General features: G+C 42.6%; 2 protein-coding genes and 1 non-coding gene across 3 annotated transcripts; 1 reads left to right on the forward strand and 2 right to left on the reverse strand.

Annotated features, from left to right (window-relative positions):
• The first annotated feature begins 5,854 nt into the window (after positions 1-5,854).
• On the forward strand, positions 5,855-9,512 carry LOC4344010 (IQ domain-containing protein IQM2). Its single transcript, XM_015790179.3, has 10 exons — positions 5,855-5,965; positions 6,085-6,487; positions 6,573-6,687; positions 6,806-6,871; positions 7,092-7,180; positions 7,290-7,380; positions 7,490-7,636; positions 7,733-7,825; positions 7,946-8,047; positions 8,154-9,512. Exons 2-10 carry the CDS (start codon positions 6,108-6,110, stop codon positions 8,826-8,828), a joined length of 1,758 nt encoding a protein of 585 aa, XP_015645665.1. The 5' UTR covers positions 5,855-5,965; positions 6,085-6,107; the 3' UTR covers positions 8,829-9,512.
• LOC112939752 (U5 spliceosomal RNA) lies at positions 9,390-9,508 on the reverse strand. The gene has a single exon (XR_003243622.1). It is a non-coding gene; the product is annotated as a U5 spliceosomal RNA (small nuclear RNA).
• A 687-nt stretch (positions 9,513-10,199) lies between the features above and the next one.
• LOC4344011 (DEAD-box ATP-dependent RNA helicase 36) lies at positions 10,200-14,285 on the reverse strand. Its single transcript, NM_001422983.1, has 6 exons — positions 13,477-14,285; positions 11,933-12,255; positions 11,398-11,601; positions 11,209-11,293; positions 10,710-10,808; positions 10,200-10,580 (listed from the first exon to the last, which is right to left on the reverse strand). Exons 1-6 carry the CDS (start codon positions 14,146-14,148, stop codon positions 10,458-10,460), a joined length of 1,506 nt encoding a protein of 501 aa, NP_001409912.1. The 5' UTR covers positions 14,149-14,285; the 3' UTR covers positions 10,200-10,457.
• Between the last annotated feature and the right edge of the window lie 326 nt (positions 14,286-14,611).

Consider the following 14,611-nt stretch of genomic DNA (forward strand, 5'->3'; position numbering starts at 1 on the left):
TCATAGTATAATTATTCAGAAAAAAAATACAGTAACACTACTAGCTAGTATACAGTTAGCATAGGAAGCTTCCTAGAGAGTTTCTCGTCGAAATATATAAAAACTAATTCAAATATTTTGTGCAGGGCCGTGCGATCCAGTTGCATATGTACAGTTGTACCGTTTGTACGGTGGACGGATCGATCAGTTTCTCAGCACGCCGCATGATCCGTGAGCTGCACTAAACAATGCATCGCATGCTCGACTAGCTGCTAATTTAGCTCAACTAATCCTGATTTTATATATACATACGAAGTGATAGTTAATTAACCAAGCTCAACTCAATAATATGCGCGCATGTATATGCTGCAGAAAATATTAGCTTGTGGCTACAACCTTACGTACGTAAGTGTCTCTCAGCTAATTAGTACTCTCTGTGTCATGCAGGATGCTACTGATCAGATTATCAGCTGCTAATTAATCTATTTATACTCCCTCCTTTCATAAATATTTGACGCCGTTGACTTTTTTAAACATGTTTGACCGTTCGTCTTATTAAAAACTTTTGTGAAATATGTAAAACTATATGTATACATAAAAATATATTTAACAATAAATCAAATGATATGAAAAGAATTAATAATTACTTAAATTTTTTGAATAAGACGAACGATCAAACATTTAAAAAAAAAGTCAACGGCGTCAAACATTTTGGGATGGAGGGAGTAGTTAACTAGATGAAACCAGGGCGTTGCTACGGAAGTTTTGTATAATAATAGTATAAATAACACGTAAGATGGCTGGATGATGTAACTTTATTTACTTTATATGATTTTCATCTTTGATTGACCATTGAAAAAATTTATAAACAATTAAGATGACGTGGTTTATAACAATGTAAATCATTCAAAAGCAAAACTAATATGATGTTGCTCAATTAATAACAAAATAAAATGAAGGAAGATAATATATATTAACCATCTAAAGGCAAAACTAAAGTATAAAAGAAGAAAAGAATGAGATAATTTAAACCATAAATCAATTATTCAAGGACTAGAAATAATTGAAATGATATGATTTAACGAGAGAATAGAGATATAACACATTAACTATACCTAGTGAGACCTAGTGAGGATGAACTTCGTAGATATATAAGAATTTGATTCGTTGGATATATAATTATTGGGTACTAATGGGAATCTTTAATTTCTTCTTGCTCGAACGATTCGTTGTGTTCCTCGATCGCGATCGTTTTTTTTTTCAGGGGGCCATGCATGCATTGTGTCTCTGATTCTGGGGTATGGGTAGTTGATTAGGCGTCTTACTAGCCAGCAATCGTTGCTCCATGGCTGGGTAACACACTAGCAGAACATTACGTATGGTACATCATCATATGCATCTTTAATTTGCATATGACCTCTATTATTTTGCTGTTTAGTCAGAGCTTAGTATAATTTGTCTGCTTAATTATATGATTATATCTGTACACATGTACGGGAGCATAGTGTGTACGTGCAACTAATTATACAGTTTAGTCGTTTAGATGAATTAATGGTGTTGTTAGAGAGTGTGACTGATCTGACCATAATGCAAGCATATGTACACGAGCGTTGTGAATATGACCGATGATCCGATCAATCATCAGTGGAAATGATCGATCTCTATCAGCTATAATCAATAGTGTGTTGAACTATTTTGATGAAGTGATGAAGCATATGCAGTACACCTAGCTAACTTATCCTGGTCCTCCTCCTGCGGTCAAATCATATATATGCCATTCAATTCGCCGCATCTAAATCGGATTCATTCCGGCCTTGGCTTACACATAAACAGCGATATGCGAGACGAGTGAATTTTGCATGTATATATATGAATTGTTTGAGGAATGGAAACCATTTCATTAGCGCGCGCGGTACGCTCTATCGAGCACATAGACAATGCGGTTTTTGAAAAACTTTATGGATTTTCATGGCTCGAGATGACATCCCTCTTGTTTTATGCATGTTACCGAAATAGTTAATACACCTTTTAAAAAAATAGATTAATATAATATATATGACTCCACAAACATGTAATGTTAATTAAATTCAATTTCTACACAAATTAAACTGAAACTAGTACAAAGTATATTCATAATTATAGGCTTTATTTTGTTACAACTTATAGAAGACGACTTTAAACTTATATATTTACGGAGTAGCGATAAATCTTATATTATTTTATTTGGTCAAGTTGTTTTCAATCTTTTAATAATTATTCAAGTGACAAGTAAGAAATGAGAGAATGTCCTCGAGAAATGAAAACATTCATATGATTTTATTAGAGAACTATAGAATTCATTTTTAAAATTTATAATATTTAATTAATTTATTTGTATCTCAAATCATTATTATCACAAATTATTCGACTATTCATTGAAAAAAAACACCAATAGCTCCAAGCATGTATTTGGTCTATGCAGTCTCTGTGCGTGCGTATTTACCTACTACCTTCATCCAAAAATAACTTTATTTTCACTCATATCTCACACGTATCAATAGACAAAACAAAAGCACTAAAATATCCTCTAAAAATTGTCAACTTTCAATTTAATTGTTCCTACTTTATCTAACTCAATTGCATTTTATCTCTATTTCTACAAATTTAAATAAACATGGTTGTTCAAAAACTAATTTATTTTAAGATAAATAAGAGGGATAAAGATATTTTATTTTGATAGGGGGGAAACTACCACTGCATGTACCCCGTTATTATTGCACGTACGCGGGTTCACCAGGCCCCGACCGGCTGTAAGCAGGGGGCCAGGGGGGAGCAGTAGATCGCCGACCAGTGAAAAGAAAGATTCGATCTTCTCGAGGGAATTCAGGATTTGGCCGGAGGCGGCGGCGGCGCCGGGTGCGGTGGTCGTCGTCGTCGCAGCGATTACCCACGCGGCAGTCGGCGCGCGCACGCACGCACGTACGTGTACGTGTGTATGTACTTCCTCCGTTCCACGAAAAATAAATCAAAAATTGAACTCGACATATTCTAAAACAACAAATCTGAATAGATAAATGCTCAGATTCGTTATACGTACACATTCAGTATTAAGGCTGCGTTCCCAACCCTCGCTCTCTGGTACGGAAAACGAAGCAGTAATTAGCACGTGATTAATTAAGTGTATTTATTATTTTTTTAAAAATAGATTAATATAAATTTTTGAGCAACTTTCATATATAATTTTTTTAAAAAAACATACTCCCTCCGTACTCGTAAAGAAAATCATTTAGGACAATGTTTAAATCAAACCTTAGGAATATAAATCATGAATAACTCTCAAGTTGTTGAGTTTGAAAATATAAAAATTATATGAATAGATTTGTCTTGGAAAATACTTTCATAAAAGTAATATATATCACTTTTCAATAAATACTTTTATAGAAATAAGATGTCAAAGTTGTGTTTTGGAGACCGTGTCGCTGTCCAAAACGACTTCCTTTACGAGTACGGAGTCGTACCGTTTAGCAGTTTAAAAAGTGTGCGTGCGGAAAACAAAGAAGAGAACTCTATGCCGGGACTAAAGATCATATATGCTCGCTGTAGCCACCAATGGGGACTATTGTGGATTTCGGCCGACCTATCAAAGATGATTTCTCCACCAGTGTAAGTTAAAAATCTTTGATATCGAAAGCAGCCTAAGTTAATTTTTTATGGGGACGAAAAGAGTATATGTGTAAGGTGGACAGAAAATTAATCTCAAAACTAAGCCCAGGTATAGAGGATTTAGCCGGCGCCACATTCCATCATCGTCCGTCGACAAAGTCAAACAAATTCAGGCAGGAAGAAGCAGCAGTTTGATTTGCAGATGGATGGAAGGGATCCATATCAGACGGCCGGTGTGTGTGTGTGACGTACTGCCAGACTGTCGCTGCCCGAATCATCGTGTACCCATCCCATCCATGCGCCGATCCATCCATCCAACAGCTGCACACACATCTCCACATGCGTCATGCGTGCGGTTGACTATAGAGGTCCCGTGCGCGTTGAGACGGTCACCTAATGCTTTTGCTTGCGCCCGTTCCGGTGAACATTGCTGTCTCTGCACCCACAACTCTCTCTCTCTCTCTCTCTCTCTCTCTCTCTCTCCCTCCGGCTATAGAAATACTCTACTCTCTCCGTATTTCATATGCTTCGTGTCAAACATTTGAGCGGCGAACATAAACATCTTTTCGAATATTTCAGTTGGGTATATGAAAATTTTAAAACGATACCAGTATCCAAAATGGATATCACAAATATCACATATATATTTTTCAGATCCGATAATGGTTTCCAAATTTTCAGTACAATGTGGTTTACGCTGCATATTTTCCTAACTAATCTGCCAAGCTAAGTTGCTTACAGATATATAGGGATAATGGTGGGCATTCAGTTAGAACAAAAATTTTGGTCTTTCGATCAGTTCGTTCATTGAAAAATGAAGACCGAATAATAGTGTAAAATTATCAAAACCGGTAAATTTGGTCTCGGTCTGGTCTCGGTCATGACCGAAATAATCAGAAGACAAACTAAGAAAATCCTCATAAAACCACATGAAAATCATCCAAAAAAATCAGAGAGGATTGGAGGCTAGGTCGTATTCTCAGTCAATAGCCCCTCAGCTAATCTCCAATTATCGTCATCGTTGCTTGCGCCCTCCTGCTCCGCTGTCGCTAGAGGGGAGGGAAAGCCACCAGCATGAGTGCGACGTGGTGAGGGGAGGGAAGGCCGAAGTGGATGACTGAAGGGGGAGTCGGAGGCGGGCTATATGGTGGTGGCACGGTGCGAGTCTGCGAGGAGAAGACACAAGCATGACACAGTGCGAGGAGGGATGCGCGAGCGCGGTGCGAGGAGGAGCCGTGAGCACGGTGGCGTTGAAGCGCCGTGGGGTTTGTTGAAAAGGGAATGGGTAGGAAATTAGGTTTTCTTCGCTTGGAGGGTATTTCGGTTGTCCAGTTAACCAAAACCAATGACCAAATTGACCAAATAAATTACAGTTACTTTAGTATGAAGACCGAATTTATGATCAAAATTCTTGGTCTTCTTGGTCTCGGTTAGTTCGGTTCGATCTTTTTCTGCCCACCCTTAGTAAACGATATAACCAGGAGTAGGGTAGCTAGATCTAGAGCCATATTCCTAGCCCTAAATACTCATTGAAATAACACTAAATTTAAAAAGTTTAGAAGAAAAACAACAAACCTATAAAAATTACTTCGGTTGAGTGCTGGTTCGAGAAACTTTTAGTACCCCTTTGATTTGGAGGAAAAACATAGGAATTTTGGAGGATTTCAATTCTATAGAAAAATTTCCTATGAAGTCCTTTGAAATAAAGGATTGAATCCTATCCAATCATTTGAAATTCCTATGGAATGGACAATCCTATAGAGATTTTGGAGGAAATTTAGCAAGAGCTCCAACCTTCTGGAAATTTTCCTTTGAGTCTATCTCTTTCATCAAATTCCTGTGTTTTTCGTGCGGTTGAATCAAACGGTTATTCATGTTTTTCCAATCCAGATGCAATCAAACGGTCATCAAACGGCCCTACCACGGCATACAGATACAGTCGAGCTTCAGGGGCTCAGGGCTTCCAGCTAGCCAGCCAGGCTCACCTGCTCTTTACACGCTGAGTCCGAGACGGGTCAGCGTCGCCACCGCCACCGCGCGCAACACGAGCGCGCCACGTGTACCGCTGGATCTTCGCGCATACGGACCAGTACTACGCTTTTCCGCATCCGATGGCGCCCCGGGTGGGTCCCACCACCCCCCGACTACTCGGTCTCTCTCTCTCTCTCTCTCGCCGCCGACTCGCCTCACCCGCCGCTATATATATTGCCCCTCGCCTCCCCCCTGCCACCTTGTCTACTTACCTCATCTCATCTCACACCAAAAACAACCAATCCAAAGTTCCAAACCACCACGACGACGACGAGCTAGTTGTTAGCTACACCGATTTGGTGCCAGCGACAAGGTGAGTGAGCGTTGAAATGTTGCTGTTCGTGGTGATTGGATTGGAATGGTTTCTTGTTCTTGGTTGTTTTGGGTGTCGAGGATGATATTTTGGTTGGTTTGGTTTGGTTTGGTTTTCAGAGAAGATTTTTTGGATTGAGGTGATGGGGGTGCTCTTCTCGTGCCCGGTGGACGATGAGACCGCGGCGGTGGAGGACGCCGCTCCGGTGGCGGAGCAGGCGGTGCTGAAGGCGTCGCTGGGCTCCGGGGGGAGGCTGCGGATCGAGGGGTCGCTGAGCTTCAAGACGAGGGAGCAGCAGAGTCTCCAGGTGGAGACCAAGATCCCCGCCGTCACCTCGCCGCGCGCCGCGCCGGCGCCGATGCCGAGGGAGCTCCTCCGCACGCGCTTCGCTGATGCCGCCGCCGCCGCCGCGCCGGAGAGCCCCAAGCACGAGGCCGCGGCGGTGACGCTGCAGAAGGTGTACAAGAGCTTCCGCACCCGCCGCCGCCTCGCCGACTGCGCCGTCCTCGTCGAGCAGAGCTGGTGCGCCCCCCTCCCCCCAACCAAATCAGAAACCTCGCCGCCGCCGCCGCCGCCATTGCTGATCCGCCGCGTGTGGAATTCGCAGGTGGAAGCTGCTGGATTTCGCGCTGCTGAAGAGGAGCTCGGTGTCCTTCTTTGACATCGAGAAGCAAGAATCCGCGGTGTCCAAGTGGGCAAGGGCAAGAACACGAGCAGCCAAGGTGAGAGCATTTCATGGTTTCACACCTCAATTTGTTTATTGCAAATCTTGGTCAATGGCCAGCTCTTCCTCTCGTTTTATTTCAGCTCAATTAATTTCTGATTTCCACCCAAATTCAGGTTGGAAAGGGGTTGTCCAAGGATGATAAGGCTCAGAAACTCGCATTGCAGCACTGGCTTGAAGCTGTAAGTCGTCTTCTTTTTTTACAGATCCTGTAAATATATATATATATATATATATATATATATATATATATATATATATATATATATATATATATATATATATATATATATATATATATATATATATATATATATATATATATATATATATATATATATATATATATATATATATGTTGTGTGAAGCATGTGCTAATGGTGCTTAAATTCTGATGAACAGATTGACCCGAGGCACCGGTATGGACATAATCTTCACTACTACTATGACTGCTGGCTGCAGTGCGAAAGCAAGGAGCCATTCTTCTACTGGTGAGTGATATAATAAACTGAATAACTCACCTTGAATTTTTTAGCCTCTGAAGTTTTTGATCAGTCACTGAAATCTGAAGTTGTAATTACCTTGTTTTGGCTCTTTCAGGCTTGATGTTGGAGAAGGCAAGGAGATTAATCTTGAAGACCGGTGCCCGAGATGGAAGCTTCTAAGCCAGTGCATCAAATACCTTGGTCCCGTAAGTGTTTGCAACTTTTCAGTCAATCTACAGGGTTTATCTAAACTGCTGCATCAATCATAAGTACGTATATTCAGGACTAATGAAGTAAAAAATTGAATGCGTGCAGCAAGAAAGAGAAGACTACGAGGTTGTGATTGAGGATGGCAAGTTCATGTACAAGAACAGCCGGGAAATCCTTGACACATCTGGAGGGCCAAGAGATGACAAATGGATCTTTGTTCTGAGCACATCCAAGAATCTGTATGTTGGTCAGGTAAATAATGCAGATTCCCTCATGCTGCCAACAAGCTGCAGTTGCCTTCTGTGAAATGGTTCATCATGTAACATTGCCCATGAATCTCTATTGCAGAAGAAAAAGGGCAAATTTCAGCATTCCAGCTTCCTCGCTGGCGGCGCAACGTCTGCTGCTGGCCGACTAGTTGTCGAAGATGGAACACTGAAGGTAATTGATGATCTCCTCCTAAGCATCTACAGTCTTGTAATATTTTAGAACAATTTTGCATCATCTGGTATAGATTTGTCAAACATAATGCTGATGCAATCTTGTGATTGTTCTTGACAGGCAATCTGGCCTCACAGCGGGCACTACCGCCCGACAGAGGAGAACTTCCAGGAGTTCCAGGGCTTCCTCAAGGACAACAATGTCGACCTCACTGATGTCAAGGTGAGCATGCGTATGCTGATTGCTGAAACCACTGACATTGAAATGAGATGCCACCAATTGCTTCAAGATTGCATTCTGAAGTTTAACACTTCCAATTCTGTTGCAGATGAGCCCAACTGAAGAGGATGAGGAGTTCTGGAGCAGGCTGAGGAGTATCCCTTCTGACCGGTGCGCCGATGCCGCTGACAACACTGAAGAAGAGATGAACTCTTCTGAACAAACTGTCAATTGCCAAACGCCTGAAGCCACTGAAACCCCAACTGAAGAGATCTCATCACAACACATCCAAGAAACAATCAACAATCCTAGCACAACTCTGCCAAGGGTGGCTTCATCAGAAGGCCCCGCGACATCGAATGCCGGCGACAACGGCTCGTCTGAAGAAGGAGGAGAAGATCATCATCGTCAGGAAGAGGGCGATGAGCCATCATCGCCGTCGTCGTCGTCGTCTGTGCCGAGGGAGAAGATCCTTGAGAGGATCAACTCCAAGAAGGAGGCCAAGTCGTACCAGCTGGGGAAGCAGCTGTCGTTCAAGTGGACCACCGGCGCCGGGCCACGGATCGTGTGCGTCAGGGACTACCCGTCGGAGCTGCAGCTCCGGGCGCTGGAGCAGGTGCACCTGTCGCCGAGGAGCGCCGCCGCCGCCGCCGGCGGCAGGCCGTCGTCCCGGTTCGCGTCGCCGCAGAGGTCAAGCAGCCCGATGGCGAGAGGGTGCAGCGAGCCATTGACGCCGAGAGAGGCATTCCGCTCGCATCTGCAGCAGGGAGTGCTGATCAGGTGAACTGATCATCGCTGGATGGGGAGTGGAAAATTGTGATGATACAATTCACCTGTTCTTTGCCTTGAACAGGGTGATGATACAAATTGTGCATAGAAAGAATAAGGGGTGGGGGTAAAGAAAATCCTACCCATGTAGATCTTGTAGTAGAGTCTCAAAAAAGAGATCTTGTAGCAAGAGTGATATACACAAATCAAAGCAAATCAATACAAATTCTTTCATTCTTTGTTCTTAAATAGCACAATATTCTGACTGAAGCGAATGTTTCACAATAGTACCATTTGTACTAAAAACACTAGCAGCAAAATTGGTTCTGACAATTTCGTACTAGTTTTCCAATTTTTGAAAATAACACTTGGAGGAGAAAATTTCAAATCACACGAATATACAACTAGAACTTGAGAAACATTTCAACTCACAGAATTGAAACCCATGATAATTTAAGAAAATTAAATTTTGAGAATAACAGGGGTTAAAAATTCCGAATTGTAGCCGATACCAAAATTTTAAAGTTCAAAATTCCGAATTGTAGCTAACACCAAAATTTTAAATTCTGAATTGTGGGGCCCTCTCTGAGAGAGGGCGCCCTCCAAAAATTAGCGTATGCTGCTTAATGTGGCGCGCACACGGTATTCTTTAGTAAAAGGCGAAAGAATAGTTCGCTTTGTGCTCACCACGCAGCTGCGTGCCTTTCAACCGTAGCCCGCCGCCCTCTTATATAGCCGAGCTCACTGCCCCCTCCGACCTAGCCAGGCGAGGTGGTACTAAACTCGAGTAAACCACGCGCTTCGGCGCTTCACACCCACTACCACTAGGCCACTACCACCACCAGCCCAGCTCACCAAGGAAAGCCCAAGAGCTCTTGTGGGCTTCCAGCCTTTCACGCGTTCAGGCCCACGCGCTTTGTGTGCAACACGTCTACACTCCACAGTTCCACACCAGTATCAGATGGAAAGGCTGGAAGCCTTACATTTTCTTCCCAAATACCATACCTCTGACGCAATTTAGGAGTTGTTTGGTTTATTGTCCTCTAAAAATTTTTGGTAGCATTAAAATCTAAGCAAGTTATAGCACTACCGATGTTTTTGATAGGGTAGCAATTATAAATATTGGCGTTTGCATTGTTGTCAATTAGGAGGTAAATTTTATATTATAGTGAAGAAAGTTCTAAAATCATGCCAAATTAAATATGGGCATTACTAACCATTTGGCTTCAAACCAAACTAGAACATTTACTATTCAAATTACCAGGGTATGTTTTGGCATCAATCCGAGACAGCCCTTATAACCAGACTTTAGCTATTTTAAAAATAAAGTTCATAAATTCAAAAACATATCATACTATCGAGTGCACTTTCGTTCATCAAAATTTGATATTTAAAGGTTATTAGCCGTTAAGCTGAAATAAAGTAAGTCACTGGTCAATGGTGACAAATACCAAGTGCCACTGGTAAAGACCAGTAGTACATTTGATTTGAGAGATCTAGTGATTACATGTGATTGCACCTACCTACTCAATATTACATCCATCGCTACAAAATTTCATTTCACCGTTTCTTTCTGTGATCAACACAGGAGAAGAATCGTCGAGACGATGTCAAGAGCACAAGCCAAACCATTTTATAGCCAGCTTCACTCATCGTGTTTCCGCTTTCTTTCTTGAGCTCTTTTCTTCTGTTCTTTTCTGGCTTGTACCTTGTCTTCATGGCCCTCATCTGCCATCTTCATATTCGCAAGACGCCTCGCTTTGAATACCTGTATCATATGGACAGTTAATAGTTGAGTAAAACTCAGTTATCATGAGAAAAAAAAAGATGCAGTAATAGGTCAGACAATACTAATCTAGATGCAAAACGAAAAACAAGAGAAGACTTCCTGTCACACCTTTGTAGCATCTTTATTGACATCTCTCATCTCGCCATCATATGCACCTAATTGCTTCCCCACAACATCCTCTATCTCATGTAACAGACGTATATCTCTCTGCAAAGACATCAATGTCAGTATGCAAGTTCCATTAAGAACTGGGAGGTTGCAAAACTATGGAAAGGAAACCAAGCAATGTAAATGCACTACTGCCATGTAAAATTTCTGATTTGATTACTTCTAATATTCATGAGTCAGTATAAGATAGTTTGTTGGTAGCTACAATCCATACTACACAGACTAAGATTTCTGAGTCATTAGTGAGCATGCTTCGGTTAGTATACTTTTTCCATTGAATTTTTTTTTCTAATTTCAGTTTTCTTTACAGAAAGTTCCTAGCCCGTATTTTTTTTATCAATAAATACACACTAAACTGCAATCATAGATATGAAGAAATAAGGGGAAAACAGGATGGTTGCATCAGAAAAGAACATTATCTGAACTCAAGCATACAGACCTGGGTTGTGATAAAGCTTATCGAGAGCCCTCCCCTAGTAGCTCTTGCAGTTCGTCCAACTCTATGGATGTAATCTCGTGGGTACCTACAATAAGTAATCCAACATGCACCCACCAGGCATTAGCATTCGTCAAAATACATCAACAAGGTGTACGAAGTGATTATTGCATATAAAGCTAGTTGAAGCACCTTGGAACGTCATAGTTGATAACAAGATCAACTGTTTGGATATCCAAACCACGACTGGCTACATCAGTAGCAAGCAAAACTGGAACCTTACTGGATTTGAAATTATGCAATGCTGCCAGCCTTCTCGACTGAGGCTTATGAGAGTGCAAGGAAACAGCAGGATGACCAAGCTCTTCCAACAGAAAATCCAAATATTGGCATGTCCTGTGCAACAATAGATTTAAGTTAAGTTAACATCACAAGAAAGGATTGAACTTTAAATGGACAACAAATGATAATCACAGAAGGGGCATACATCAAGGATGCAGAGGCTACATAAATCTTTATCTAAAAAAAAGAGGCTACATAAAACTTGTGTGGAGGTGCATACAATAAAAAGTCATTTTCCACACATTTGTGATAGGACATGATTTAATAAAGGTTAACCAATATACAGGGAAAAAAATAAAACAAGAGATGTGTTTGAGAGATAACAGTTCTAAACCCTGCGCAACTACCCAAAGATCAGATGATTTATTGTGTAGGAGAGGTATACCTGCAGGTTGAGACAAACACAATCACCGAACGTATATTGTCTTCGTTCATTTTTGACAGAAGATAGAAAAGATAGAGCTCTTTAGCATCAGGAGGTACATGGATATACAGCTGCTTTAAGGTATCAACCGTTTTGAACCCTTCATATGCCTCAAAAAAGTATGAATTGTTGCCAGAAAGCTCAAGCAAAGATCGCAGGTTGTCTGAAATTGTTGCTGAGAACAAAAAAGTTTGGCGCTTCTTTGGTAAAGAGCCAAATATCACTCGCAGGTCCTCCTCAAAATTAATATCTAAAACTCTATCTGCCTCATCCAACACAAGGAACTGTGACAGAAAATATAATACAAGTTAGTTATCTGAAACTAGCACAGTAGGACTGTAAGAGTATGGAAAACACAGTGCACCTTAATAATCTGAAACTTGCAGCAGTGCAAATACGGAACATTGTTAGGTAAATCTATAGAGCAATAAACACAGATAATTCAGATAGGCACACCCCTCAACACTTGCTCATAATTCCATATCCAAAAGGCTTGTTTGGTTGGGACCATAGGAGGGAACTGAAGTGAGGGAATGGGAATCAAGGTGCGATAAGGATTAGGAACTTGAGGGTCCAAGTCCTATCCTTTTACACCCATGCACAAGGTGTTTAAGATATATCCCTTCATCATAATTACATGAGGATTTCTTAAATGCTACTACCTCCATCCTAAAATATAAGGATTTTTAGAGTTGGACATGGTTATTAAGAAAGTTGGTATAATTAAATGGAAGAAGGCTGTGATTGGATGAGAAGTGGAGGTAGGTGAGAAAATTGAATGGTGGAGGGTTGTGATTGGTTGGGAAGAGAATGTTGGTGAAGAAGTTGTTATAGTATTTTGGAACAAATCCTAAAAGCTAAAAGTTGTTATATTTTGGGATGGAGGGCGTATAAATTTATCTCTCGCATTTTTCCCATCCCTTCCGGCTTCCGCCAAACAAGAGAATAGACTACAAATCAAATTTCTATGGCCGAACCCACCAGAAATTCGTAACTATGAACTCATATTTCCCTGCTCAATTGTTATCAAACATTACCTTCTAATTTCTATGTTCTATGCAACCGATCTGATACCACAAACATGAGCACGCACGATAACTTGCTCATTTTTTCTGTGATAGCATATCAGTACTATAAGAAACAAATGGAAGTCTTAGCTTCTGCCCAGAACTCCACATATAACCAAACAATATGTTTCCATGTGACTATTTTTTCACCACCACCAAGGAACCATTTCAGGCATACATCAACTGATCACTAAAAACATCCTTCTGTTCATATGACCACTTGATTTGAGAACACAGAAACTACAATTCTTACACCACTACCCAACAGATAATTTCTCGAAACTAAAATACCGTTCTGTTCGGCTCTCGTACCATAAATCTCTCAAAAAACTATGTGTTTCCAGCAACAGAAAATGTACATACAGGGTTAAGAGAAGCAATGAAGAACGAGTAAAATCCTCCAGATTACAGCTGAAGGAGATAAGTTTAGGTGCCAACCTTGGTGCGAGCGAAGACTTTGGCGAGGTCGGGGTCGTCGTTGATGAGCGTGGCGATGCGGCCGGGGGTGGCGACGACGACGTGCGGCCGGCGCGCGAGGCCCTTGGCCTGCCCGAGCGAGTCGAACCCGCCGATGGCCGCGAGGCACCTGAGCCCCAGCGGCGCGCCGAGCGCGCGGAACTGCTCGGCGAGCTGCGCCGCCAGCTCCCGCGTGGGCGCGAGCGCGAGCGCCGCGACGCCGTATGGGTCCTCGCCGAGGCGGTGGAGGATGGGCAGCGCGAACGCGGCCGTCTTCCCGCTCCCCGTCTCCGCGATCCCCAGCACGTCCCTCCCCTCGAGCGCCCGCGGGATGCACCGCCGCTGCACCGCCGTGGGGACCCGCATCCCCAGCGAATCGCACACGTCGACCAGCCACTGCGACAGGCCGAGCTCCGCGAAGGTGGAGGGCACCGCGGCAGCGGCAGCATCATCGCCGGCGTGCTCGGTCACGGCGGCGGCGGGGGCCTCGTCGGAGTCGCGGAGGTCGGGCTCGATGGCGGGGGAGGGGCTAGGGTTTGGGGGTTCTTCTGGCTGGGTATGGACTTGGGGCTCGGCTTCCTGCTTGGGTTTCTTCTTGCTGGACTTGGGCTTGGAGAAGAGGAGGAAGGGGCGGGCTTCGCCGTCGACCTCCATTGCTCGCGAGCTTCGCGGCGGCGGCGGCGGCGGCGGCGGAAGGGTTTCGGTGAGGGGAGGAAGCGAAGCTCGCAGCGTGAGGGGACACGCCCGCTAGATTGGGTTGATCCTAGCCCTTCGGTTCAAATCTGACGCTTCACAGAAGCAAACAGGACAGGACACAACGTTGGGTCGCTCGCTCTACTCCCTTCTACTTCCATTTTATATTATAAGACTTTTCGCGTTCATATACCCCCTCCGTTTCAAAATATTTAACGCCGTTAATTTTTTTTAAGTACGTGTTTGACCATTCGTCTTATTAAAAAAATTAAGTAATTATTTATTCTTTTCATATCATTTGATTCATTGTTAAATATACTTTCATGTACACGTATAGTTTTACATATTTCAAGAATTTTTTTTAATAAGACGAACAGTCAAACATGTGCTAAAAAGTCAACGGTGTCAAATATTTTGACATGAA

This window comes from Oryza sativa, chromosome 7, assembly GCF_034140825.1.
Source record: "Oryza sativa Japonica Group chromosome 7, ASM3414082v1".
NCBI lineage: Eukaryota > Viridiplantae > Streptophyta > Magnoliopsida > Poales > Poaceae > Oryza > Oryza sativa.

Coding starts and splice junctions, on each gene's coding strand:
- LOC4344010 (XM_015790179.3), top strand. CDS start 6,108: ATGGGGGTGCTCTTCTCGTGCCCGGTGGACGATGAGACCGCGGCGGTG. Junction 6,872..7,091: donor TGCAGCACTGGCTTGAAGCT/GTAAGTCGTCTT, acceptor TCTGATGAACAG/ATTGACCCGAGGCACCGGTA. Junction 7,826..7,945: donor TCGAAGATGGAACACTGAAG/GTAATTGATGAT, acceptor TGTTCTTGACAG/GCAATCTGGCCTCACAGCGG.
- LOC4344011 (NM_001422983.1), bottom strand. CDS start 14,148: ATGGAGGTCGACGGCGAAGCCCGCCCCTTCCTCCTCTTCTCCAAGCCC. Junction 12,256..13,476: donor AAGTCTTCGCTCGCACCAAG/GTTGGCACCTAA, acceptor TTTCTGTCACAG/TTCCTTGTGTTGGATGAGGC. Junction 11,294..11,397: donor ATCAACTATGACGTTCCAAG/GTGCTTCAACTA, acceptor TACTTATTGTAG/GTACCCACGAGATTACATCC.